This window comes from Pholis gunnellus (genome assembly GCF_910591455.1).
Source record: "Pholis gunnellus genome assembly, chromosome: 5".
NCBI lineage: Eukaryota > Metazoa > Chordata > Actinopteri > Perciformes > Pholidae > Pholis > Pholis gunnellus.
In genome coordinates this window covers 22445238-22470379 of record NC_136531.1, presented here as the reverse complement: position 1 = coordinate 22470379, position 25142 = coordinate 22445238, and the positions used below count along the sequence as shown (strand labels likewise).

General features: G+C 42.4%; 4 protein-coding genes across 5 annotated transcripts; all 4 read right to left on the bottom strand.

The window, feature by feature from the left end:
- Positions 1-675: 675 nt before the first annotated feature.
- On the bottom strand, positions 676-3113 carry dand5 (DAN domain family, member 5; the record flags this gene model as incomplete). The annotated part of the gene is made up of 3 exons (XM_079160254.1): positions 676-997; positions 1290-1681; positions 3095-3113. 3 exons carry the CDS (start codon positions 3111-3113, stop codon positions 710-712), a joined length of 699 nt encoding a protein of 232 aa, XP_079016380.1. The 3' UTR covers positions 676-709.
- A 4150-nt stretch (positions 3114-7263) lies between these two features.
- On the bottom strand, positions 7264-12724 carry tspan34a (tetraspanin 34a). Its single transcript, XM_079160049.1, has 8 exons — positions 12656-12724; positions 11036-11127; positions 9947-10162; positions 9329-9403; positions 9120-9227; positions 8650-8787; positions 8465-8557; positions 7264-7746 (listed from the first exon to the last, which is right to left on the bottom strand). The coding sequence occupies exons 2-8, from the start codon at positions 11090-11092 to the stop codon at positions 7690-7692; spliced, it is 744 nt and encodes a 247-aa protein (XP_079016175.1). The 5' UTR covers positions 11093-11127; positions 12656-12724; the 3' UTR covers positions 7264-7689.
- Positions 12725-13218: 494 nt separating this feature from the next.
- rab3da (RAB3D, member RAS oncogene family, a) lies at positions 13219-18816 on the bottom strand. Of its 2 annotated transcripts, none has more exons than XM_079159110.1 (5): positions 18710-18816; positions 17005-17238; positions 14651-14769; positions 14147-14271; positions 13219-14042 (listed from the first exon to the last, which is right to left on the bottom strand). In XM_079159110.1, the coding sequence occupies exons 2-5, from the start codon at positions 17236-17238 to the stop codon at positions 13855-13857; spliced, it is 666 nt and encodes a 221-aa protein (XP_079015236.1). In that variant the 5' UTR covers positions 18710-18816; the 3' UTR covers positions 13219-13854. The 2 variants fall into 2 exon arrangements, with proteins under 2 accessions (XP_079015236.1, XP_079015235.1); XM_079159109.1 differs by having other exon boundaries at positions 18651-18798.
- Positions 18817-20688: 1872 nt separating this feature from the next.
- pld6 (phospholipase D family, member 6) lies at positions 20689-23969 on the bottom strand (the record flags this gene model as incomplete). The annotated part of the gene is made up of 3 exons (XM_079160253.1): positions 20689-20918; positions 23119-23348; positions 23791-23969. The coding sequence occupies 3 exons, from the start codon at positions 23967-23969 to the stop codon at positions 20689-20691; spliced, it is 639 nt and encodes a 212-aa protein (XP_079016379.1).
- Between the last annotated feature and the right edge of the window lie 1173 nt (positions 23970-25142).

Sequence of the window (25142 nt, the reverse complement as noted above, 5' to 3'; positions counted from 1 at the left end):
GGCATGAGAATAGGTGGTTCCTATACATAATTCAGGGGTCCATGCTGAAACAATTATGTTTGCTTACTGCTGAGTACCCACGCTCAATAGCTCATTTGCTCTCTAGTTTGGTGCTTTCAGATGTAAGTGCTACGTGCTAAAAGTCGGTGGAACGCGGCTTTTTAATAAAATATAGGCGCCGACACTCGAGCGCTTGAATGCGAGAGTGGGTGAGAAAAAACAACAACAAATGCTCTTCATGTTTTTACTTGAGCTTTGCATGCAAACTAAATTGCACTTGTGAAAACCAACCAGTGTTGTCAGCAAACTAATTAGCGAGGCCGAGGCAAAGGGAATGTGGACAAATAGGACATTTTAATGACAATATTACAGATCAGAATATTTCAGTTTCGATCCATCTAAACACATGTTTGAACAGCAGCACAAGTCCAGTGTGGACAGCTCTGTAAGTTGCAACAGAAAATTGCATGACCACAATATAGGTCATTTTGTCAGCGATCAGTGGTGGAATAACCCGCCAGAATATCTTACTCTGAATAACACATTCAGACTCTTAAACAGATAAGCATACAGGTATAAATACTTATTACAGGTGTCTCTGTCTGAAAAACAATGTCCATATCTTGGCTGAGATTTGAGATTAACGGTGTCAGTCCACATGAAAATCTTCCCCACGCCGCTCTACTCCCTGTTTTAAACTGTGACACGGTTACAAGTGTGCGGGCGCCGCAGCCTCGGCACTCTTTTCCTCTCGGCCCGTCTCGCACTTGCACTCCTCCACCACCATCACCCGCTTCTCCTGGACCTTGGCTCGGCAGCGCAGGGGCACAACCACGGTGTGGGTTTTGGACGGGGCACAGCGGGAGCAAGGGGCCCGGTGGCGGAGGGCCCCCGCCCCGGCAAACTCCCCCTCGGACGGGACGAACAGGGAGCTGCACTGGCCGAAACACAGCTTGTTGTGCACCGTTACTGTGTCGCATCCGTCTGCCGTCACACGCTGGGAGGGGGGACAGAGAGGGGCGACATTAGGCAATATTGTCAGAGTTAATTTACCTCTGAGGGTGTAAAAATCAACACTGTGTGTTTATGTAACTCATCACCATCACGGCTAATCCTTCGCCAGCACCATAATCAGCTTTATGAGTGAGCAGACAGATTATTGCCACTGAAAAATAAACACTTTACATTGCTTTCTTCTAATTGACTATAAAGAATGCTCATTTGAATGCTATTGGCCATGTGTTGCAAAGACATGTATTTAACAGAGATGGGAAATAAAACCCTCTTACCTGAGTGAAAGGTACCGCAGTGCACGCCTGTTTAGTGTCCTTCAGGTTGATTGGCAAGGACACGCTCATCTTGTCTCCTTTATTTACGGCTCTCTGCCACATCTGCAGGCCTTGCCTCTTCTTCAGTTCCATCTCAGCGGGGCTTTTAGAGTGCAGGAGACGTAACGGACTCACTTGGGCCTTGGGGGCCAGGCCCGGACCTGGACGCCCGTGAGACAAGAAAGCAGGGAAGGACAATCTGGAGCTGAGGGAGGATGCTCTTCTGGGGGAGAGTCCTCCTCTGAAGAAGCCCGACTGGGCCAGGGCACGAGGGTCCAGCTGCACAACCTTCACTATTCCCCGGACCGCATCATCCGGTCCGCTGCCAGACGATTCTAATTCCACTCTTGACCCTTTAATAATGTTGTCAAAAGTATTGTGAGGGAACGTAAAAGCTACAGCTGTCCAACTTGACAAAAAAACAAAGCTGATAGGGCGAGCCATTCTTTGACAAAAAAAGGGACGATTCTCAAAACAGAGTTGATGCAATTAGTTTTTTAAAAGTGACGAAACAACTAAAAAAGTTGCAGAATTTAGAAAAAAAGAATCTTTGTCTGGTGGTACGGTCCAGGGTTCCAAATGGTAACCTTGCTGTCAGTGCTTTTGTCAGTGTGGTGGAGCGAGTCTTTTATATAAGTAGCTGCCAGTTCTCATCTGTGTTTTAGCGCAAAGAAGGTGTCGCAATTCCCACACCAGACCAGACATCACACCAAGCTTAAAACTCCAGGTCGTGGATGGTCGCCAGACTGAGAGGATTTCAGTTTCAAGGTGAGTGCGGTCATAAAAAATAAAAAAATAAAAACATCTGAAGAGGGCGTTTGGTCCTTAGGGTTCAAACTAACCTGATTCCAGGATGTAGTTTATATTTCGCTGTGGATTTATTTATTCATTATTCACTTTTATTTACTTCCAGGTTTTAAAAGTTGAGTCTCTGCGCTACATTTTCACTTTTGATGTTTTAATGATGGCGGTGGAGAAAGCTGCCATATATCACTGTAAGATTAGTCACTATGTTGTCCCTTTTAAAGCCACAACCAACGAGCAGATTTAGATCGTTCATCCTGCACACAACAGATGATTTGAAGTCATTACTAAGTAGAATATGCACAAAACATGCACTGAGGGAACATTATAGATACACAACTTGCAGACGAGTGGCTCCTTTTCAACCACGGATAGCTAACTTGATGTAGAGGATAAACTCTCACTAAACTCAAACTATTTTGAGTCCCATGGCCACAGCTTCAGGAAGACTGCTGAGTCAACGAGGTGTTCCCGTTATATACCTGTGGTTGTAAAGCAATAATGAGTTTATGTCCTCTGTGTAAACAAGCCGTCTCCTGTCCATTTATTCCCACAAGCATCTCCTCAGCCCCTCCCTTGACATCCCATCATTACACCATCAGACTTCAGTGTGCTCCGTCACCCGTGATCTGATCACACACACTGGCTGACAATGTTGCAAGACAAAGGGCGTTTGACTATCTCATAGAGACCTTGGTGTTAACAGGCACTTTTCCACGTCTGTTTCCCATCATCCACCACTTGACATTATGGTTCACAGATGCAAGAATGGGAAATGTAAATTACTTTAATCTGAATACGTCCTAAAATCACTTCTTCTAGCTGCAAGAATAAATGTTTTCCACAAGAGGGCACAGTTTACTAAGTGTTATCTCTCCTGCCAATCACACTGCTCTCTCACTATTACAGACAGCCTGTTCTCAATGAATTAAAGAGGGCATTTAAAGAAGAAAAAAATGTACCTCCTTGTTTCTCACGCATAATTACAGGATTGTTTTTTTTATTGTAATGCTGTCTCCCTATTTTTTACATTGCAATGCCTCAGCGATAAACTTGATAGAACTAACGACAGCTTCTCAACACAGGTCGATGTTGCTGTGGCCGTCAAGACGATGATGAATCGCACCGTCAGAAAGGGGAAACTCAGTTTAGTGTTGAGTCGTTTAGTGAAGAAAAGGTCAAACACACCTCTTTCTCTCAGGATTATTGACTTTATTTTACTGCCGCTGATACAGCCAGGAGAAATAAAGTCAATAAAACCAGACTTAAAAACACCTGCATGGTGTAACACATTATGACTACAGAACTAAGGAAACGATTGACCTTGAACTAAAGATTTTTTTAATTGAATGATTTTGAACAAGACTACGTTCTAATTGTTGTTTATTTGTATAAAGTTAGCTTTACTGCTCAGGCATACAGTCTGTAATTATAAAATAAATGTTGAAAACACATATACAACAACAGCTGTTTCTTGAAGAAAGGGCTTTTCAAGGGTTCTTTGTGAGACTAAGGGTTTTATTTAGACCCCCTTTCATCCAAAGAACCCTTTGTGGAAGACAGAGGATTCTTCAAGGATTGTTGAAAGCATGGGTGTTAAACGCGAACACCCACAATCCAGCCCACACAATATAGCCCAAATACTGTGATTCTGAACTATGATTGTTGTGGGTTATGCAGCACCACATCAGCCCCGGCTTTTAGGGTTCTAGATTAAACCCCTGGAACATAGAAGAGTAGCCGTTTGGCTGCCCCCTCTTTGAAAATTAGTCGAGTAAGATTCCTTTAATAAAAGATTTCTTTAATAGATATTTCTTATGCCTTTTCATGTTGAATGACTTCTTACGAAGAAACTTGTGAGCACATCTCTGCTACCCACACGATTTGAAATGGTGCTGTGTGTGTTTCTTTGTGGAGAAACTCAGTTCTACAAATCTGTTGATTAAATCAACTAATCGAATAGTCTACAGTCGTGTGAGTGTTCGACATCTAAGTATTTAAACCCTTGGAATATACAGTAAAAGCCTGGCTGGGGTCTTGTTAACACTCTTCGAAGGTGGAAAGGTTCAGGTAGAAGAGGGTTCTGGATGGAACCATGGGTTCTCTGGAGGTTCTGGGTGGAACCTTTCGAATATGGTCGTATAACGGTTTTTACGTTGGGTTCTAAGTAGAACCCTCTGAAAGGGTTTCAGGTGGAACCTTAATAACATGTTCTACCAGGAACCAAACAGCGTTTTCCTGTGAGGAAAAGCCAAAGAAACCTGCATGGTTCTAGTTGTTTGTAAGAGAATGTGTCCTATTGGTAACCATGAACGCACTAAATAGATCTGTAACATGAAACCTGAGAGGAGCATTCAGAATACACTCATATAGGTTTGAAGTGCTACAAGTGTGACTCACAGTGTATCTCGACTTCACTTACTGCTCAAGTTCACCTTTACAAGAGTGTCCACAGACGGACATTAAAACTGCCTAACCCAGAGAAAACCGATATGAAGCATAGTCACATGTTGCATTTAACTGCCGTTCCAACCGTTTTACGATGACAGTAATGGAGACAACTTCTCCAGATTATGACGCCACTGAGGAGGGTCATCAGGTATAGCTATCTCACAGCATGTGACGGGAGAAGCTGCTGCCAGCAGTGAGCACACATTAAACTTCACTAACTACCCCACTAAACACACACACACACACACACACACACACACACACACACACACACACACACACACACACACACACACACATACTGACGCATTAACTGTAATCGACCCTGTCTGATGTAAACTGCCCTGTAATGTATAAGCAGCAATAAACCTGTTGAAATGTAATTTACTTACATTGCATGAAGCAAATTAAAACAGCTCTGACCAGAAGGCCAGACCATATGGAACACACTCACCTTTCCATTCCCCCCATGTAATTGAATAGCAGCTCATTGGCATTATTTATGACAACACACAGGCTGTTGAGGGATGTAGTGGACATAATATGAGCTGCCTGTTTGTGACTGGGAGAATATATATAAAACACTGATGATACGGTGAGGCATTAATGCTTCGGTGCTATAAAATCACATGCCTCCTTTTTTTTACTCATGTGAAGGTAAAATGTCTGTGGTTCCTTAATCTGTGAAACAGGGCATCATTCTTGACCAGCGTGTCACCTTAAATACCGTCCCTACTTCCACTTCTTTTTTTAGCCACATGGGTGCAGCAGAAACAAGCTGTAAACACAACACTGACATATTGCCACCTTATAAAATTGATATGTGCTATAAACAGTGGCTTATAGACCCATGCAGCAGACACAAAGTGACATCAGCATTCTGTCTGGCCATCTGAAGGACGCAAGTCCTAAATGTATATATACAAAATATATAGGGAAAAACAGGCGGACGAAGGGAATTTTAGCATGCGCAGTATAGGCTACTCATGTCAACATGCATCCTGCTCTGGATGGTCGAGAGCACCACCAGCTCACACACTCAGTTACAGCAGGCTAATGTTACTGACCACTGCACAATAGTTGCATGGAGACCAAGAGCTACAGGACAGCGAGTAAGCTCAGTGCATTGGCTTATGCTAGCCGAGGGCTTGGCGATATGAAGAAAATCACAATCTTTGTTTACCAAATACCTCAATATCAATATTGCAACAATATTGTGGGGTTGACCGTTGGTGCTTTTAGGAAACATGCAAACATTGAGATTTTTGACAAACAGTCATCCTTCGTGGGGATATAGTCACCAAGTGGGTCAAGGAAAATAATAGAACAGCTAAAGCAGCCAGGTATGTTCAGAAAATTACAACATTTTACTGTGATGCATGCCTTTAAAACCAGGAAAAGACAGCACTTTTGACATTTTACGCTAAACAAAATCTGAGACAATATCTATCAATATATCGAAATAATATAAAGCCTGAAGATGATGATTTATGGGGGGGGGGGGGGGGGGGGGCTTTTGTTTATTAAAAGTATTTGTTTGGTTAACTCCTTGCCTGAGTTTTCATGACATTTGCTTTGGTTTTAGAGCCAGACCATAACAAGCCAAATACAATTAATTCATTGATATACATCTGCTTACAATTTGACACCAAAATGCAACAGGCCTATCAAGAGACAATAACACGTTAATAAATCCAACACTGCACATAACCCTCGTTACCATTATGTTTCAATTCAGAACTTCTTTACAGAAACTTTAGCTTTGAGTTGAACAGGTTGATTGTCTTCATAGTCCGCTTCCAATTTTTGTAGACATTTCTTAGAAAAGCTAACTAGGTGTGCATTTTGTGGACAAATGCACATGCTTTGCAAAACGCTGAGTCTCGTACTTTATATTGAGTCCACTTGAACTTCCCATACAAATTGCTGTTGAGTGAGCGCGGTTTCTGTGACAGTAGCTGGGAATGTTAACAGTTTTGGTTGAGCGGCAGGTCCCCCATTTGGCTCTTTGGATGCTGGTGGCAGTGCACGTGAGTAACGTTAGCAAGACCGCTAACGTTAGCATCATGACGATGAGGATGTACGTTAGCCGCTTCTTTCATTCCCAGAGCCACCAAACGTCTCACAACCATCCTGCTGCTTAAAACAAGCGGTTCAAATGTAGCTGTTTAGCCATAGTTGGAGTTAGCATAAGCTGCTAGCTAGATGAAACTGTCTAGAACTACTGAAGTCGTGTGCAGCGTGCTAACGTAATATGGCTTGAAGTTTTAACTTTAAAAATGTTGAAGTTAAACTACCTCTTGTACCCGAGCGAGCCCCATGTTCGGTTCCGAATGTCGTAAAATGGACTTTTCATAAAGAAATATTATTATTGCTCCATACATGCTATATACCAAATTGACGAAGAAATTCTGAGAAACTTAATCATGTAAACCATTTTACACACTGCAAACACAATTATACATCATTATACTAACTAACTAAGAAGATTGTACACAATATCACGTATTTTTGGCCATGAGTCGGCGTGCTTCGCACTTGGGAGAAGGCTACGAACAAGGCGCTAACGACTACCTATGGGTAATAAATTAACCATTATCCTCTGACATAGTTGTATATTGCATGTTTCCTAATATAACATATGAAAACATGCCAAAGAAGACCAAAATCACAACGTAAATAAAAGAAGGAGGTGATATTGTGATATTTATTATTTCAATATGATCAAACATACAAAAATAAATTCATTATATTACAGCTTGCAGTGAGTGTGAGGGAAATAACTTGTGCAGATCCTTTCTGCCCTGTGCATCATCACATATTACTAACTATATGTATCAGCACATACAATGTCTGCTTCTTAAAACATAAATAAATCACAGTGTAAAATGTGTACAGATATAGTTCTGAAACTAAGAACGTATTAGATGCATTGACTACCTCTCCATGTTAATGCTCTACATAACGCATGTAGAGGATTACAAATTTGTCTGTCTGATTGTTTTGAATCAAATAGAAAAAAACTTCATCCATAGAAAAACGGCTACGGCCTAAGTATGATTTGTCCACTGATTAGAATGTCGTTATCTCATCCCAACAGGACATATCACGCCTTGTTGCCAATATTCGTGTAGAGGACCATCGAAACCACCATCGCAGCAATCTGTGAAGACAACAGTTCATCAACAGATTATCTAAACACAGTGTAATGGATCTGAGATACAAGTAACAGATTGTAGAAGTTTAATTAACAAAGTTCTGTAGGATATACTCTGCAGAATCATAGATTTCTGAAAAACCCAGGAACTGAGTCACAACTGAACCATTTTGATGTTTAAAAGTAAATCAGTTGTGAAGGGTTTGTAACAGCCTAAATTGAGAGTTCAAGTCAATTTATGCTGGAAATATTTCCCAGGAAGTGACAGTGTTAACATCGTGTGACACCAAAATCAGCTATCCTTAGTGGCCTGAACAAATAACCCCGTCAAATAACAAGCAAACAGTGAATCGCTACCAGCAACCCCTCTCACATTGTCATTTGATAAATTGTTATTATAAAAATATCGATTATAGCCGCTTCAAAGGTCACTATGTGTCCACAGACAAGTATTGTAACAAGTTATCATTGTTATTTGCAGACCATGTCACAGAGGGATTATTTCTTGTGTATGTGAATGACATCAGGTGACGGGAAGTAAACATGAACCAGAGATGTTGCCTAGCAATGCAATTCCGGTCTCTATTTATCAGGACGTGGCAATATGAGACATAAAGTAAAAGAAATGACAATTTAAAGATATTTCATTCAAATACCGCTCTATAAAAGCAACTGTGTGGCCAAAGTCTGTGTAATGTCTATAATGTCTATTTGATACCGATACCTCTAGAGCAGCGATTCCTAGAGCCACCCCTGCAATGATCTCAGCGTTTTCCTCTATCAGCTGCAGCAGCATTGTAAAGCAGCCATCAATCCTCTGGAAGGGAAACACCAGGTTTGAGCAGAGATTAGGAATTGACTGTTGAATGGTTTTGTTGGAGTTAAACCCAGAGTAGAGTGGTCTCGTACCGAAAGATGTGCTTTGTCTGTAGTGCACGCGGTGAGGGTGTCATTGCAACATGTGACTGGATAGAGATCTCGTCCATTGTCATTGTAAAAAGTGGAGTCGTCGAAATCTGTGTAGTTCTTGTATCCGCAGCACTTAAACTAGAAGGAAACCACAACAAGTGTTAGTCCCAAATCTTAACAAAAACACAATTTAATAGTCTTAACTCCACTGCTGTGATGCTATAGTGTAGACAGAGGTCAGAAGACAGTTTTGGTCATCAGCATAGGGCTATTACTCTTTTCACTGTAGCAAAGACACAAAGTGTGCCTTTATTGCAAATCCACAGAGAATATTCAAGTAATCCAATACCTGTTAGAGTTGGCTGAGCTGTGGGATAAAAGAGCCACTACTTTTGTCTCGAACGTTGCATCAACCGTGAGTACACATCAGGACTTTACTTCACTTAAAAGATAGATTAAAAATGCAGTACCTCGTTCATGGTGGCGTTCCAGAGAGAGGTGAAACTGTCACTGCTTCCATACTCCTTTTTAATGCTTGTTTTAACTTCATCCCCCAGATTATCAAAAATGTCCATGGCCTGAAAAGGACAACATTTTTTAGCAAAGCTCTTCAGGGTTGTTCAAACTAAATCTGACCAAATGACAATTATTGCCAAGTGGATCCTTGAGAGCCACTTACCACATCCTTGAAGACGAGCAGCACCACAGCTCCCGCTACCTCGATGAGGAAGATAATCAGCACAATGCTGAAGAACTGGATGGTTGAGAAAATCATAAATGAGGCTGTAAAACTTTCCCTGTCAGACAGTATTGTGAATCCATAAAACCCTCACCAACAGAGTGAGAAACAGGCCTGGACGAAGAGCATTTCATCAGATTTTTACCGCAAACCTGAAGCTACATGCTAAAATATTTAGCAGATTCATACCAGGACGGAACGAGAAGGCATTCTGCTTGACTTCTCTGGTGAAAAAAACGTCAAAAACTTAAACTTTTACAGTTACCAGAATTCACATTTCATATCCCAAAAATCTCAGATATACAGGCAATTCTCTATTCTCCTCAGTTCTAATTTAAAAAAAAGTTATATTTCAAAAGAAGGTTTATGTCATTTTGAACACACCTCACCACAAGTAAGAAATTAATTAAATCAGATTAAATCAGATTATTTAATTTAATATTGTGATCCATTATGTTTTAAGTAGCTAAAAAAGTCTAAACGGTTGTGGCATTATTTCAAATTTCTATAAACTTTTCTATCCTATCCAGTGCAGTTGATCTAGCAAACATCACTCACCGTCAGCAGCATACACCTGCTCTCCCTGACAGCTCCGCAGCAGCCCAGGAAGCCAATGACCAGCAGCACGGCGCCCACTGCGATGAGCAGGTAGGCGACGTTGACCAGCTGGGATAAGCCAGACGGAGTGCCCTCCACGTTATCCAGCAAACCCAGCAGAGAACTACTGTCCACCTTCACCCACACTCCCACGCCCAGGATGCATGCACCTGCCAACTGTGTGTTGGGTGAGGAAAGAACAGAGAGAAAGAAGAAAGTAGAGAGATGATACAAGGATGTGACTTAAAAGCATGGAGAAATAATGGTAAAGTGTTATAAAATATGCATTGCAGACATGCTGAAAAGGAGTTTATTTTTATAATCGGGAAAATGCAAAAGTTAAGAATCCTAAAAAAGGTTGTGTTATAGGCCTTCCATAAAAAAATACTTGTTCTGTGATGAACTGTGGATATGAGTCATTACATAGTTCAGCCTGATAATTATTTAGAATGTTTAAAGAAATGATAAAAAGAATAGTTCAACATTTTTGGAAATGAGCTTATTTGCTTTTGTGCCTACGGCAAATATGAAGCTACAGCCAGCTGCTGTTTAGCTTAGCTTAGCATAAAGACAGGAAGCAGGGCTTATAAACTAGTCACAGCACAGTAGTACAGGCCAGTACTAGCCAATCCCAGTAGTACTAGCCAGTACTAGCCAGTCACAGCACAGTAATACTAGCCAGTACTAGCCAGTCACAGCACAGTAGGGCAGGACTAGGCAGAACACTCTTTGGGAAAACAAATGTTTTATGCTAAGCTATAAGCTAACTGTCTCCTTACTGTAACTTCATCTTTAGCTTACAGACACGAGAGTGGTATCCATCTTATCGAATAACTTGTGTGTTTTTCCCAAAATGTCAAACTATTCCTTTCAGCTATCACTGAACATAGGAAGTACACAGCATTGCTGTAAAGGAGAATTGTATACAAAGCCAAAGTGAATAGCTTGCTGGTGATCTCTCGTCTGTTTTCTTCTGGGACCAGGCCAACATGAAAAAAAGCTGGGCAACAGAAGTCGAAAAGAAGTCATTTCCTCTTTTTTACAACTTACAAAGATGCCGCCATTGAAGATAAACATCATGACTTTGAGAAAGCCGGAGCAACACATCTTGGCGTTTGTTTTTCCTTCTTCTTTTATTCACACTTCAATAAAACAGAGAAGAAAAAAAGTGTGTTAAACTGAGCCGATAGCTAAATTATAGTATAACTGGTCACACTTCCTTATTTATCTCTTAGGGGATTTTGGTTAACTGCACAACTTTGCATTTGACCTCACATGGGAAAATCAATGGTATGAGAACGGCTGACAACACACGCGAGCACCAACGTGGGTCAAACAGCATTTGCTTTGGTTATACATTAACCACAGTAACTGGCAGTAAAACACAAGGGGTCTTAATCGCCTTTACATTGGGCAGGTTTGTCCTGCTGACCTAATCCCGGGGTTTCGGTTGATGTGTGAGATAAGTTGCTTGTTTATATCAACACTTACTTGTTTTTTAAAATGTTGCCTTGCCTGCAAGTTATTTAAAGGATTACCAAGCAAACCTTTCAGTAACAGTAACACTTATGGGTTTCCTCTTTACACATAAATCTCCATCTGCTAGAGAGGCAGAAAACTCACTTCCTCCAGCTCTGAACTTTTGTGCTTTTCATTGTAAAACTGTACGAGCAGTTTTATAGTACCGTGGCGCTCTCTTTCAATTTTACCATTAAATTATTACCACTATATAAAGTGTCTTTTCTACCATGTTAAATGTGTTCACGACTTGAAATGCAGAATGCCATAACATTTATGAAGCACAGGTTTAAAAAAGGTGCCAAGTATAGGTCATGTATGTCATACTGTATCTGTCATGATATGGTTGCAATTATTAAAATGTCCTCCGATGAGTTAATGATTAGGTAATAAAGGTAAAGTCATCTTAACAGCTTACTGGTTATCACACTGCAAGTAGCCCAGAAAAGCCATAAAAGAATCACCCTTGTCCCCGACCTTGAACAACTTTGTTTCTTTCTGTTCTCTGTGTCAGAGATATGAGCTCAGTTTTATAGTTATTGACCCTTTTATCTTCCTTATTGCAGCTCCGGCTGTAATATTCAGTGGGAACATACCGTTTCCAAGAAGCCATAAAATGCTTTTATATCAACAATAAAATCTCATGTTGTTTGTTTGGAATGCGTTGAATGGAGGCCAAATCAGAACATCAGAGAACATTTGAAATTTCCAACATCAACTCTTTTATTTGAAATGTAGCGTTTTGTTTTTTTATATACTGTTAAAGAGAACCGAGTTGGACGATTCTTGGTTCAACTAGTTTGTTGGTAAATATAATACAGTCTCATATATTTGAAGTGAACCCATTCAAATATGATATACAACTACTCAAACAAAATAGCAACAATAAGGTTATCAGCTACCTCAAGGTAAATATGATTGATTACGAGGGAAATATCAATTATCCAATTCAAAACATTTGTCATTCATCATCCCTTCATTCTATTACTAAAGTAGCTGGAAAAGTTCTCTTTGGCAAAGACATACTGCATCATGTCAAATGTTAATTCGCCATTTAAGGCAGGTTTATGTAAGAAATAAAGGTTTTTTGTTGTTGTTGATCATATAGTCGGATGATTTAATGAAAAGTATGAAAAAGCATGAAGCTCTTACCTGTGCAGCTCGGTCTGTCCGTCCTCTGAGGTCTGATCAATCAGGAGTGTCTGCTCAACAAGGCTTTCACATGCCCCTTTATCTTTTCACAAGTACACACACACACCCCAACCCCCCCCCCCCCCCCGCGCACACACACACACACACACACACACACACACACACACAGAAAATAAAAAAGGGTTGATGCCCTAGACGTCACCGACTTTGCATTTGGGCTAAGCAACATTTCCTGGTGACCAAAGTCCCTTAAAAAATAGAACGGAAACTTTCATGACCAGAAATGAATGACTTGTTTTGTTAAATTCAACAGAAAGCTCAAAAGCCTCAATAAATTAATAATTTATACAAACATAAACTTGAGGAATAATTAATTTGCTAATAAATGGAGACATTATTTAGGGGGGGGGGGAATAAATGTTTGACTCTTGTTCCATATTAAAGGGACTCATTTCTTAGAAACGTATAAAGAATTATTCTTATTATTTAGAAGTGTTGTTTAATTCAGAAAAATAACATTAAGATAACAGACTTTGTGCAAATGAAAACCAACAGACGGACTGTACGGATCCACATCTTTTAATCCAGACGCATAGAGACACAATAAACCAATAAACCAGGCAGAGGAAATATTGAACGAGCATCAACCATTAAAAAGGTACGAAAAAGAAAAATATAAATTAAAACCAAATGAGAATATCCCTCCAAAACCGCAATAAGACTGCAATGAAACAGCACCCTTTAGGTATGTTTGAACTTCCTTCTTCCTCAGCAGGACGACAAGTTCACAGGACACACAGTGTGTGTGTGCAGTAACGAGTCACAGTGATGCATTTCCATGCAGCAGCCACAAGGGGGCGGCATGACACAGGTAGAAATCACAGACATCCCCCCGAACAATGCTCCTGCCATTCAGTTACATCCTCACCTGCAACAGGTGCCCTTCACCCACTAAACAACAAGCACTGAAGCAGAGGTGACGGGTTGAAAGAGAAAAGGCACAGCCGCTCAGTGCAGCTCTTTGGCATCTCAGTGTAACAGTCACATTAGAATGACAATGAAGCGGGAGCTAAGCATCAATTAAAGTATTGTAGTAACATGAATAAGAACATCTACAATGATCATTTTTGGACAATCCGGTAGTGTGTGTGTGTGCGCGACTGTGAAACCAGCTTTGTGTGGATTCCCACTGCCGGCCATCAGCACGCGCAGCCGCCCGGGCCGCCGCGGGGCGTCTCCTTCAGGCCGGCCTCCTTGTGATTGGCTGACGGACTGGCGTCGCCGTTGACGCTCTCGTTCATCCTCTCACAGATGACGTCCACCAGCTTGTCAAACACCTGCTTCACGTTGACGTTGTCTTTGGCGCTGCCCTCGAAGAACTGGAAGCCTGCGGAGAGCGGAGGAAGGAGAGGCGCTTTGTCTCGCGTGTTCTTGCTGAGCGCGTGTTAAAAGTGTGTGTGTGTGTGTGTGTGTGTGTGTGTGTGTGCCAACCGAGCTCTGTAGACAGTCTTTGGGCATCTTCGGTGGGGACCTGCCTGTCTTCTTCCAAGTCCAGCTTATTGCCTACCAGCACTACTTGAGCGTTGCCCCACGAGTACGTCTTGATCTGGGTTGCCCTGGGAAACAGCAAAGCAATGTTTTCACACAATAAATAATAATAATAATAATAATAATAATACACTTTACTGTATTTACCTGCAGCCAGTGGTGGAATCTGCTCTTTTGCATATTTACAGAACGTGATTTTAGAGGGCAAACATTGCCAGAAGAATGAAATGTTCATATGACGGCTGTGATACGTGTAAATAAGAAAATAATAATTCAATGACCGTTTGGTTTCGTATTGTTTTGTACTTCAGCTTTTAGGGCGTTATCTTTGTGGAATTACACAGCATTAAGTCAAAAAACCTCACAAATGTTCTTGGGGGACGACCCCCAAACTTTATATGATAACGGCCGATACGCAGGCCAACATGTGAATACTGGTCCACCCACCAGTCCTGTACGGCGCAGAAGGACTCCTGGCTTGTGATATCGTACATCAGCAGGAACCCCATGGCTCCTCTGTAGTAAGCTGTGGTGATGGTCCGGTAGCGCTCCTGCCCCGCTGTGTCCTGTGAACACATGACACACCTGAGAAAGTCTGCGACCTTGTGTTCCCTGAAACCCCAGAGGAGCAGGGAGAGGACGGGGTTCATCAATGACTCTGGTGGAGCAGAAGCTAATCCCTCCCGGCATGTGTTGATGCTGCCACACCCTGTATATACAACCAAGATATGCTCCTCGGCTGTGCCTTGAACTGCTTAAAGCGTTGGATGAAGTAGTCTGGGGTTGAGCCCTCACCTTCCAACAACATTCAGTAATAGATCTGTCCTACGGAGTCAGTCTGCGCGGTAAGCACATTCAGCTCCGGCAGCTCAAACCCATGCATCTTTCATGAACCCCGCTGTCTGGGGACGATGTTGAACATCGACTGTCATTAGCTGCAGAGTGTGAGGAATGAGTTTACTCCACATCCCTGACAGGCAGCGGCGTGTGAGAGGGCGAACTAGGGATCGTGGGGAGGATAAACAATCCGCGTTGCGCAACAACGCCTTCAGAAGCATGATTCCCTCTGCCGTCACTTGAAGCTGTATTTTACGACCTCTCAACCCCAGATAATTACCTCAAGTAAATTACAGCCCTGGCATTAAATAGACTGCAGTGTTGTGTGCTTAGTGTTGCTGATATAGTGCCAGCAAGCCTGTTTGCTCTGTGTACATTATATATATATTTGCATCTACTGTGGGGAGTTAAACGCTTCCTGAGCATTCTCTTGGAAAGCTCTTTATTCCTTAATGATGATTCTAAACTGACACCTCTGCCGGAGGCTAACTAGACTCTTTATCAGGTTAAACCTAATCAATTAGCATAGCGTTTGTTCTTCTCAGTCTTGTTTATGCGAGATGGCCAAAGAAGAGACTTTTGGTTCTTTTCTTTATCCTCGATGATTTTGATACCCTGCTGTCCTATCTACACAATACTTGGGCACCATTGAGAAAATAATGATTCTATGCTTCATTACCAGCCAGCAACCTCGGGGACTAAAAAGTGAAGCCAATGCTGAAATGCTTTCAACTTGTATTCTCTCTAATGGCCATCAGGGGGCGACTTCTTTGCTTTCAAATAGAAGTCTATGAGAATATGACTCTACTTCTCTCTTGATTTATTACCTCAGTAAACATTGTAAACATGAGTTTATGGTCTCAATCTCTAGTTTCAAGTCTTCTTCAATACAGCATGATGTTCATTTAGTATTTATGGTCCATTTAGAGCCAAATAGACAGAAACAAAAACAAGATGGCAATCAAGATGGCGAAGGCCGAAATGACCAATTTGAGCCTTCAAAAACCCAGTCACTTTGTCAACTTATATACAGCCGATCCATATATGGATTTTCTGATGTAGTGGGTCAATTTTCGCCATTTGATGGGAATATTTTAAGGAATTTTGTTCCTTCCTAAACACTTTCACTTAAAATGTACTGTATATATATTTTTTTATTCCTTGTAATGAATGGGAAAGATGGGTAATTCTGAAAGAATCTGGGTTTAAATGGAGGATTTTTGTGTGTCATGTTGTTTTCTATTCTTCTATTATTATTCCAGAAAATGTCTGAAGGGACATGAACACAGTCAGATACACAGTAAAGACTTGCAAACACTAACATCTTTGATGCAAAAATATTAGTCCTAATCCTAAAAGAGTCTGTTTGCCGATATATAGCTTTGGTCCAATAGAGCTAGCCACGGGCTAACGGCTAAAGGTGCAAATTAGCCTTAAGGGTATTCAAACGAGAGCCAAACCAGGTGACTAACTCCAACTTTTCCGGGGCAGACTGCAACCGCCACAAGTAGCAGCACATAGTACATAATATCAGAGTTGTTCAAGCTTTTTATGTGCCGGATTACTTAAGAGTTAAACCTGGCCGAACTGAAGCACAAGTGTGCCAGCTTTTAACGTCTCTGCCTCTGCACTGAGCAAACATCCATCAGTTTGTTCTGGCCTTATCTGCCAGACGTTTACGCTTTCTTCCTGCTGCAGAGGAGAACCCACACTATGAGCGCGTGACGGTAAACAGTTTGAAAGCAGGAAGGTGAAGGAGAGTAAGGGATTTCTAATTAGCTGTGCGATTCTTTTTCATGCCAGGATAGGTTGGCAAGCTAAAAGAGTACAAACCACTTTATAAAAAAGACAAAAGAGATGAAGACATCTCAAAACGTTGCTTTAAACTACAATAAAGTCACATCGCTTTGTCTTTTACAAACGACTTGTGTTTACAGCTCATGTGAGAGATTTTCCCAACGAACCCAGATTTGAAGTTTGACCCGCTTGTCGCCCCTGTAGATGGTCTTGACCTTGAAGTCGATGCCCACCGTGCTGACGAAGGCCGAGGTGAAGGAGTCGTCTGCGAAGCGGAACAGGAAGGAGGTCTTCCCCACGCTGCTGTTGCCGATGATCAGCAGCTTGAACATGTAGTCAAAGTTTTGGTCGGCTGCGTCTCTCTGCTCCTGGCCGGCCCCTGGATCTCTGGCTAGAGCCATCTATCAGAGGAGGTAGAAGAATGGTCTGTCACACTCCCGACCGTATGAACACACTGTGAAACTCATTCATAAAAACACAATTCTTTGCTCTCAGTATGTGACGATTGGTTGCTTTTCTCAGTTTGACATTCTAAATTGAATGTCTTTTGGTTTTGGACTGTTGGTCGAACACAAGAAGAAAATGAAAAAATGACTTCCTGGCTTTATGTACGCTTCATCCATTAAACAGCAAACATAATCAACTAATAATGAAAATAATCGTTTATCAAAAATCCCACAAAGAAACAGGAGACGTCGGTACAAAGAAGTTATTACAGGTTCGGCTTCAGTAAATTCCTAACAGGGTAACAGAGTATTCGTGTGTTTGAATGTCAGAGGGAGTTATTTGAGTTATTTGAGGATTCACACTCACGTGCCTGAAATTCATCCACTCTGATAGCTGAGCAGATGCTGATGCAGATGTTGGTAAATGGAGGTGTTTTTCACCTGCTGCTCACTCTCTGTGTCCACGCGTCAACGCGGCCTCGCACTGCATAAACGTATGGGGTCGGTGGATGCTGAGTGGTGGACGAGAAGGGAGGGAGGGCGGGGGGCAATAGACTCTCCTCCCCTCCCTGTGTGCATCTCATCCATCTGACCATCCATCGACCCGTTTAAACACAATATTTATCTCCCCCCCGCCACCCCTCTCTCTCTCTCATCCATCTATGCATCCCTGCTGTCATCATTCATCCACATCTCACCCACTCCCCTTCCTCCCATCTTTCTGCATCATAAGGAGACGGGCTGACCCATCCATTCATCCACACATCCTCCTCCTCCTCCTCCTCCTCCTCCTCCTCCTCCAGAGAGAGAGTCCTGTACTCCTCCCTGATTGCTGAGATCTCTCTGGAGACCAGCTCAGCATTACCACTTCCAAGACCATAAAGAGGGGACTTGGCGGCCTGCTGCTGTACCCACTCAGCAGAACGCTGATGCTCCACGCGTCAGTATGAGAACACGCAACACTGCCGTGTGTGTGTGTGTGTGTGGAGACGTATAACGCTGGGTGTTCATCTCGCATAGGAAGCAAAACGTCACTCCACATCTCTGTTGACATCTGGGCTGAAGTAGTTCATGGAAATGAGTGTGTGCACTTCGCAAGACCAGGATACTGCTCGCGCGATGACACATGGGGCATGCACTTGTTGACACTTGGAATCAAGCTAATGATTTCCATACAAACCAGCCCTGATGTACTGCAACAAACACAAAGTTTCCCGAGATGTACGTTAAGTTGAGTGACGCTAGCCAACTGACAGTTAGCCTAATTTGCCTAAACTGCCCCACCATACGGTAGCTGAACTCCGAACTCATGCCATCAAAAACAAACCCTCTGCCGTCACGGACTACCGTGTGGACGTTAAACTCGCCTTGGTTGCCGTGTATGAGTCCGTCTCCTCCGTCCGTCCCGCGGTCTTCCACCTCTTACCTGTAAGCCGATGGGCGTGCGCTGCCGTCGGCCGCTCCACTTCAGGCGCTCCGCTCCCGGATCTCCAGGCTGTGCATGTGCCTGCCACTGGGACACCACCGGTGTATCCCCAGTCAAGTCAGCCGTGGTTATATGAATGGAACTTCCGGTAGAGACTGTCAAATTAAAACCACTACTTTTCGTTCTCTTATCGTTTTGAGAGTTATTTATTAAAACAACTTCGGAGCAGATATGCGCTGTCATTGTTTTAGTTTGTTTTGTCCATTAACATTGCAATGTTTGCTACTACATACAGTATATGGTGGCTGTTGCTTTTCATCCTCCTCTGTGATCATGTCATGTGTTTATACTATAGATTATAGTAACTATACTCAGCAAAGGTAGTATGTAGAGCTGTGACCAGTACTTGTTTTGCTAACCAATTAACGTTTTGATTTTTGTTTGTATAGATAGATTAATTGTTCAGAATACTAACTAGTGAGAAATGCTCCATGGTGACATCTTCAAATGGCTGGTTTTAACCGACCATTTGTCCCCAAAAAACCCATAGATAATATAGTCATAATAATATAAACAAAAGACACTTAGCAATTATTTCTACTTAAATAGCTGGAAACATAAAATGTTAGGCAATATTGTACGACAAATGATCTATACAATTCATCAATTATCAAAAGTATTTCGTATTACAACAAAATCAACCAGGTGACTCATCCAAATAGTTTGAAACCAGTATGGAACTACATTGACTCATTTTGCATGAGCGTTTGTCCTGCCAAACTTTTAATTTGAAGGTACAATCACAACACTTCCGGTATTATTCTGTCGCGCTTAATGCCGTTTCAATAGTAAACTTCTGGTAATATGTGTTGAACCGCGCAGGCATTACGCACTAGTAACGCATCGAAAACTCATGACTCCCAGCTGAATTGATCACTTTCACAGCGTGGATAAAATACAGCAGCTGATTCCTGAAGTCTAACATTCCCATTTCATACGCTCAACTACGAGATGCAAATGGTTGAAATACAACAAGTCTCGACTAAACCCAAGTGGTCCTGGCCTTTATCAGCAAGCGTCATCCCGAGGAGTCATGCACCTAGGCACATGAATCACGCCCAAAACAGATCAGCTCTGCTTGGGGTTTTTGCAAACCTCAAAGGGTGTTATTGTTAAGCTTTGTGAATACCAGCAAGTTGCTGTGCTGTAACGCCTGAGTCAAAGCAAATCATGTTGGTGCAAGAGACAGAAAAAACTACAGCTGCGGGGCAGTGATGCAACAGACCTGCTAAAACTGCAGTGTGAAAGAGGGTTTTTATTGGTTGCTCAGCAAAACCTGGTCCCTGAGAGCAGGAGCACGCAGTAAACAATACACTGGATTTATACAGCCACTGCAATTTAGAGCAGACTCGTACACTGGGTGAGCTGTGGATGATTGTTTTTCTAATAAAAGGTATTAAACTCAAATTCCTAACTAGCCTAGATAATCCCTTTAGTCCTAAAGGAGAAAAAGTATCATGTAATAGATTCATTACATTATGACCATAAAGAAATAAGATGAATTTGATCACCTCGGGGGAGATCTTTTAAAAAAATGCAACTAAAATGATTGTAAACCTGTGACACAATATAACACAAACATGAACTTGAATAAAAAAAAAAATCTTAGGCCTGTGCCAAACAGAAGTAAGTCAAACAGGAACTCTTAACCGCAGACTCAGTCTGGTAAAGTAGACAGCTCTTCTGATATGAAACTTTCCATCATCTTGAACAGCAACGTTGTCACTTTTAGTCGTCTGAACTAAAGTAAAAGAGTCAAAAGCCATCACAAGATAAAATTCTGTCATTGTTTTTGTGGCCCAGCTAGCCTGGCCAGACTCAACGTGCATACCTTCTACCTCGGCGGTGGATGAGCTCCCGGCTCAGTATTCACAGTGGCTAGTCAGTCAGTCGTGTAGGATCTGGCGTCAGACCTTTGGTCACTTGGGGTGGAGGCACCTGGCCGGGTCGTTGCTCTCCCACAACCTTTGGAACTCCTCGATGAAGGGTCGCACCAGGTCCGGCTCCTCGGTGACCAGGACGTTCTCCGTGTTGCTCTGCACTGCCGTCCGCGTCCAGTTGAGGGAGCCGGTGACGAGCAGCCGGCCGTCCACCAGTGCGAACTTGTGGTGCATGTGGACGGAGTTGGCGTCGCACCGCGCGCAGATCCCTGATGGGGAGCAGAGGGTGGAGAATGTCTCCAATTACAATGTGGAGGCACTACACAGGTTGCTTTGTGTGAACACATAACGGAGAAGTACGAATACACAAAACACCAAACGCACCAGTAGAAGAGTTTCTGAACGGACGGCGCTGACCTGAACCAGAGCAGAAAAAGATATGTATAGAGCAAATCGAAATGCATTTAAACCTCTCAACTTTCACTATTCTACCCCACTGCGACGTCATTTCAGCAGAAGCTCTCAACACTTGACATTTAAGGTCACATACATGTACCGATGTGAGGGTCCCGGGACAGAGGATGTCACATTGTAAAGCACTCTGAAGCAAATTTGTGATTTTGGGCTATACAAAGTCAATGTAATTGAATTGAATGAATGTTTTCATCCTCTCCATAAAACCATAAGATGCTTGTGTCTTTTCTCTTTTCCAGACGGAGCAAAGAAGAAATCATCGGGATGGAAAAACCTGCAAAGGAGCTGTAAAAATATGACAATCAACTTTAAACCTGGAAGGATTCCTTACTTATGGTTATTACGATTACTTACCTATCTCTTGCTATCAGCTTTTTGAAGAATTTTATGATATTGTTGATATTGTAACTTACTAAACAACTGCAGAAGCTATTTTACATAAAACAAGCTTATACAGTACAAAAACTAAAACAATAATAATTATACTTTCGGGTATTTAGACATGCAAATCCTCTCTTGAAAGGGTAAGTTCACTCCCCTTTAATTAAAGACATTAAAAAACACTTAACACTTTAACTGTCCATTTCTCTTACAAAGGAACTTAACCCCTTGACCCCCTAATCGCTCTGCATGAAATGCCTCTTTTGGTTTTTGGAAATCTTTCCGAAACGACAAAGGCAATTCAAAGTTTTGACATCTCTTCAGTTTTGACCTCAGGACGCAGACAGTCCGGAAGGTTCTCCCTGCCCCCACCTTCAGTTATTTGAGGAGGATAATAATAATAATAATAAAAAAAAAAGGTTTCTGCAGACAAAACAGATTCAGTATGAAAACAGGAGTGGATTGTCCCTTGTGCCAAAGTGGCTCTCACAAGGTTTGCAGTCAACACACACTTAGAAACACTTTGCCTAATGAAATTTGCTGCCCGGTTTGCCAATTTCTTACTTACTTAATTCTTACTTAACAATATACAGTGGCGGTAATTAATTAAATGCAGAGGGCCGAGAGAGAAAGTGTGACACGTGACACAAAAATCTCTCAGAGCTCACAGGAGGGCTCGTAGTGGAAACCTCCGTTCACCCAGACGGTTCCGATCGCCACACAGGGACCCCGTGGGACTTACTGACAAAGACACTGATAGTCCGGGAACACCGACGGAGGAACCTGTTATTGAGTGAGAGCAGAGTCATCCTTCCCGTATTTCAGGAGAAATGTGTCCATAATAACGACCTCCATGGAGGTTTAGCGTGACTTTTTATCTCTAAGGAGGGCTAAAAGTGACTCCCTGGTCCCCCATTTTGTGAAATTGTAAGGGTGCTTCGTCACAGTGATTGTTAAAGTCACACAGTTTATACCAGTGGTCCCCAAACTACGGCCCGCGGGCCGGATACGGCCCGCCTCCACATTTGGTCCGGCCCCCTGAACAATACCAGAGACGCATTATGATTTTTTTTCAGTCTGCACAATTAATCGAATTTTAATCGCGATCACGATTTTTGCTGCCACGATTAACTGAGCATGATCGTCTGCGATATTGACGTTTAAAATACGTGCTCTGCTACATATCAAATCAAACGCTTCCTGAATCAGCCAACCACCAGGGGGCGAACGAGATGAGAGCTGTCATGCGCGCACCCTGTAGAAGTAGAAGAGTAGAAGAGCAGAGAGACAGGAGCTTGAAGGACGGGTACTTTGCTTAATTTATTTACACGCCGGCATGTCATGTCTGTCACTACATGGTCGCGCGTTTTCAATTCCCCTGCTCTCTGTATCGCGCACGGCGGTGTTCCGCCCCGATCCGCGCGCACGATGCAACAGTCGCTCACCTGCGAGCAGCACGCACGTAGCACCCCCCCCATAATCGTGCGGCCCTAGGTCTAACGATATGTTCAGTGATGTGGCCCTCACAGGAAAAAGTTTGGGGACCCCTGGTTTATATACTTCACAATGATTTTTTAATTAACTTTTTTAAATAATCAGATTTGTTTCCCTCACCGGCCTTGCGGAGGACCCCTATCTGGGAGCCAGTGATGGCGACGTAGTCCTTGTCGGTGAGGACTCGGACGGTGACCCCCCTAGCGTGCAGCGCTAGCACGGCCCTGCTCAGGTTTACGTTGGAGAAGGCGAAGACGCACAGGTCCAGGGAGGAGGAGGCGGACAGGATGCGGCGGAGAAGACGGGACAGAGAGGTCTCTGCGCCATGACGCAACGGGCAGAGACAGGAGCTGGAGGAGATGAAAACAAGAGAAAATAAGACTTGTGTGCTCAATATCCCGCATGATTTTCTTTCCCTTTCATATATATTCCAAAGTGAGGAAACCCACTGCTGCATTACAATAACTCTATTTAGCAGAAATAATGCAGTTTTCAAGCCGGCAGAAATGCAAATAGACCCAGTGGTTCATACTTATGTTAAAATTTGGTTTTCTAAGTATTATTTTATGTGAATAAAAGAAATGTTCAGTAGGTAAAAGAACAGCCCTGTTAAGTGAAAAACAAGTGGGATGAGGAATGGTGATTACACTGACGAAATCCACTTACCGAAAGCATCTAGGGGCTATGAATTTTTGCATCAGTGGCCATTATTACAACACACTTGACAGCGATACAGAGAAAAATCACACAGCAGCTTCCTTTTACTCGGTGCAGCGAGTATGTTTCACTCACTGCGGCGACAGGGAAGTGAAGATGTGCTCCACACAGGCAACCTCTGAGGGGAAGAAGAGGACCTCGTTCAGGGTCCCAAGGGGCCTGAGGCACCGGAGGAGCCGGCCGAGCAGCTCCACGCCGAGAGAGAGCGCCACCACACCCAGGCCGAGCACCTTCACCGTCCACATCCCCGACATTGGCTACAAAACGAAACCACGGTTAAGGGATACACATGTGCTGGAATGCAAACTTTATATATATATGACCATTAAATGTTTTTGTGGGTTTTGTTTGACACGATGACTTGACATTTGCATACAGGCATCATAAAGAGTAAATTATGGTTGCGTTGTCGGTTTTGCAAACATGTTTTTTAGGGTTAGGTCGTAATTTATCAGTATTTTCTGACATTTTAGAGACGGAAACAATAAAGCAAAACAATCAGCAGATCAGTCGATGAATATAATCTTATGTCAAATACAGAATATCTATAACTCTGCATGAAACCTATATGAATGTTGTTACAATCATGTCTGACAAATTACACACCTACTGAACATAATTACACACATTTTATAAATGGTGAATTTAATTATTTACCAACTTATGATTCATTTTCTTTCACATTTTGCATCCTGACTTGTTCCTGAAAAGTTCAAAATGAGGTGTTCGCTTTCTTTCACGGTTCTCAATTAGTGGTGGAAGAAGCACTCATAACTCTGCTCATGTCTTGGCAATACTGATCTGTTAAAAAAATATCTTGCTTATTAACAGCAAGATATACTTAGAAGAATCAAAGTAAAAGTACTCACTGGGCTCACTGAAATACTCATTAAAAGTACCTCAAAATTGCACTCAAGTACAGTAACGTTGCTTGAGTTAATAATTAAGCAAAACAGCTCACTAAATTGGTTGAACCAGCTGATTATGCATCCAAAATTAAGCAGTTTTGGCTTAACTAACCCGGTGGAACCAGTGTTTTCTCGCTCTTCAGTGACCCTGATTACAGGGTGATGGTGGTTTATAAGTCATCATACCAAATACTGAGGAGAGAAGACACACCACGAAGTAAAACCATTTAAACCACGCTAACTGCCAAGATGTATTAGGAGTTAAACAACTTAATATTTACTTAACTTCGCAGGGCATGTCAAAACACATAACGGGAGTATTTTAGACAACACACCAGACCTGAGAGCTAGCTTCTGTCGCCACCACGTGGGAATAGAGTGCTGCAGAACTTAGTACCGTTTAGGACAACTGTTGTGGATATTAAACGAGTTCGCTTTTTTGCACTTCCGGTTCCCTCGTCTCGAAGTCAATAGGTTTTTGAAGATAGTTAGATGTTAGATGCCCGAAATTAAAGTCTG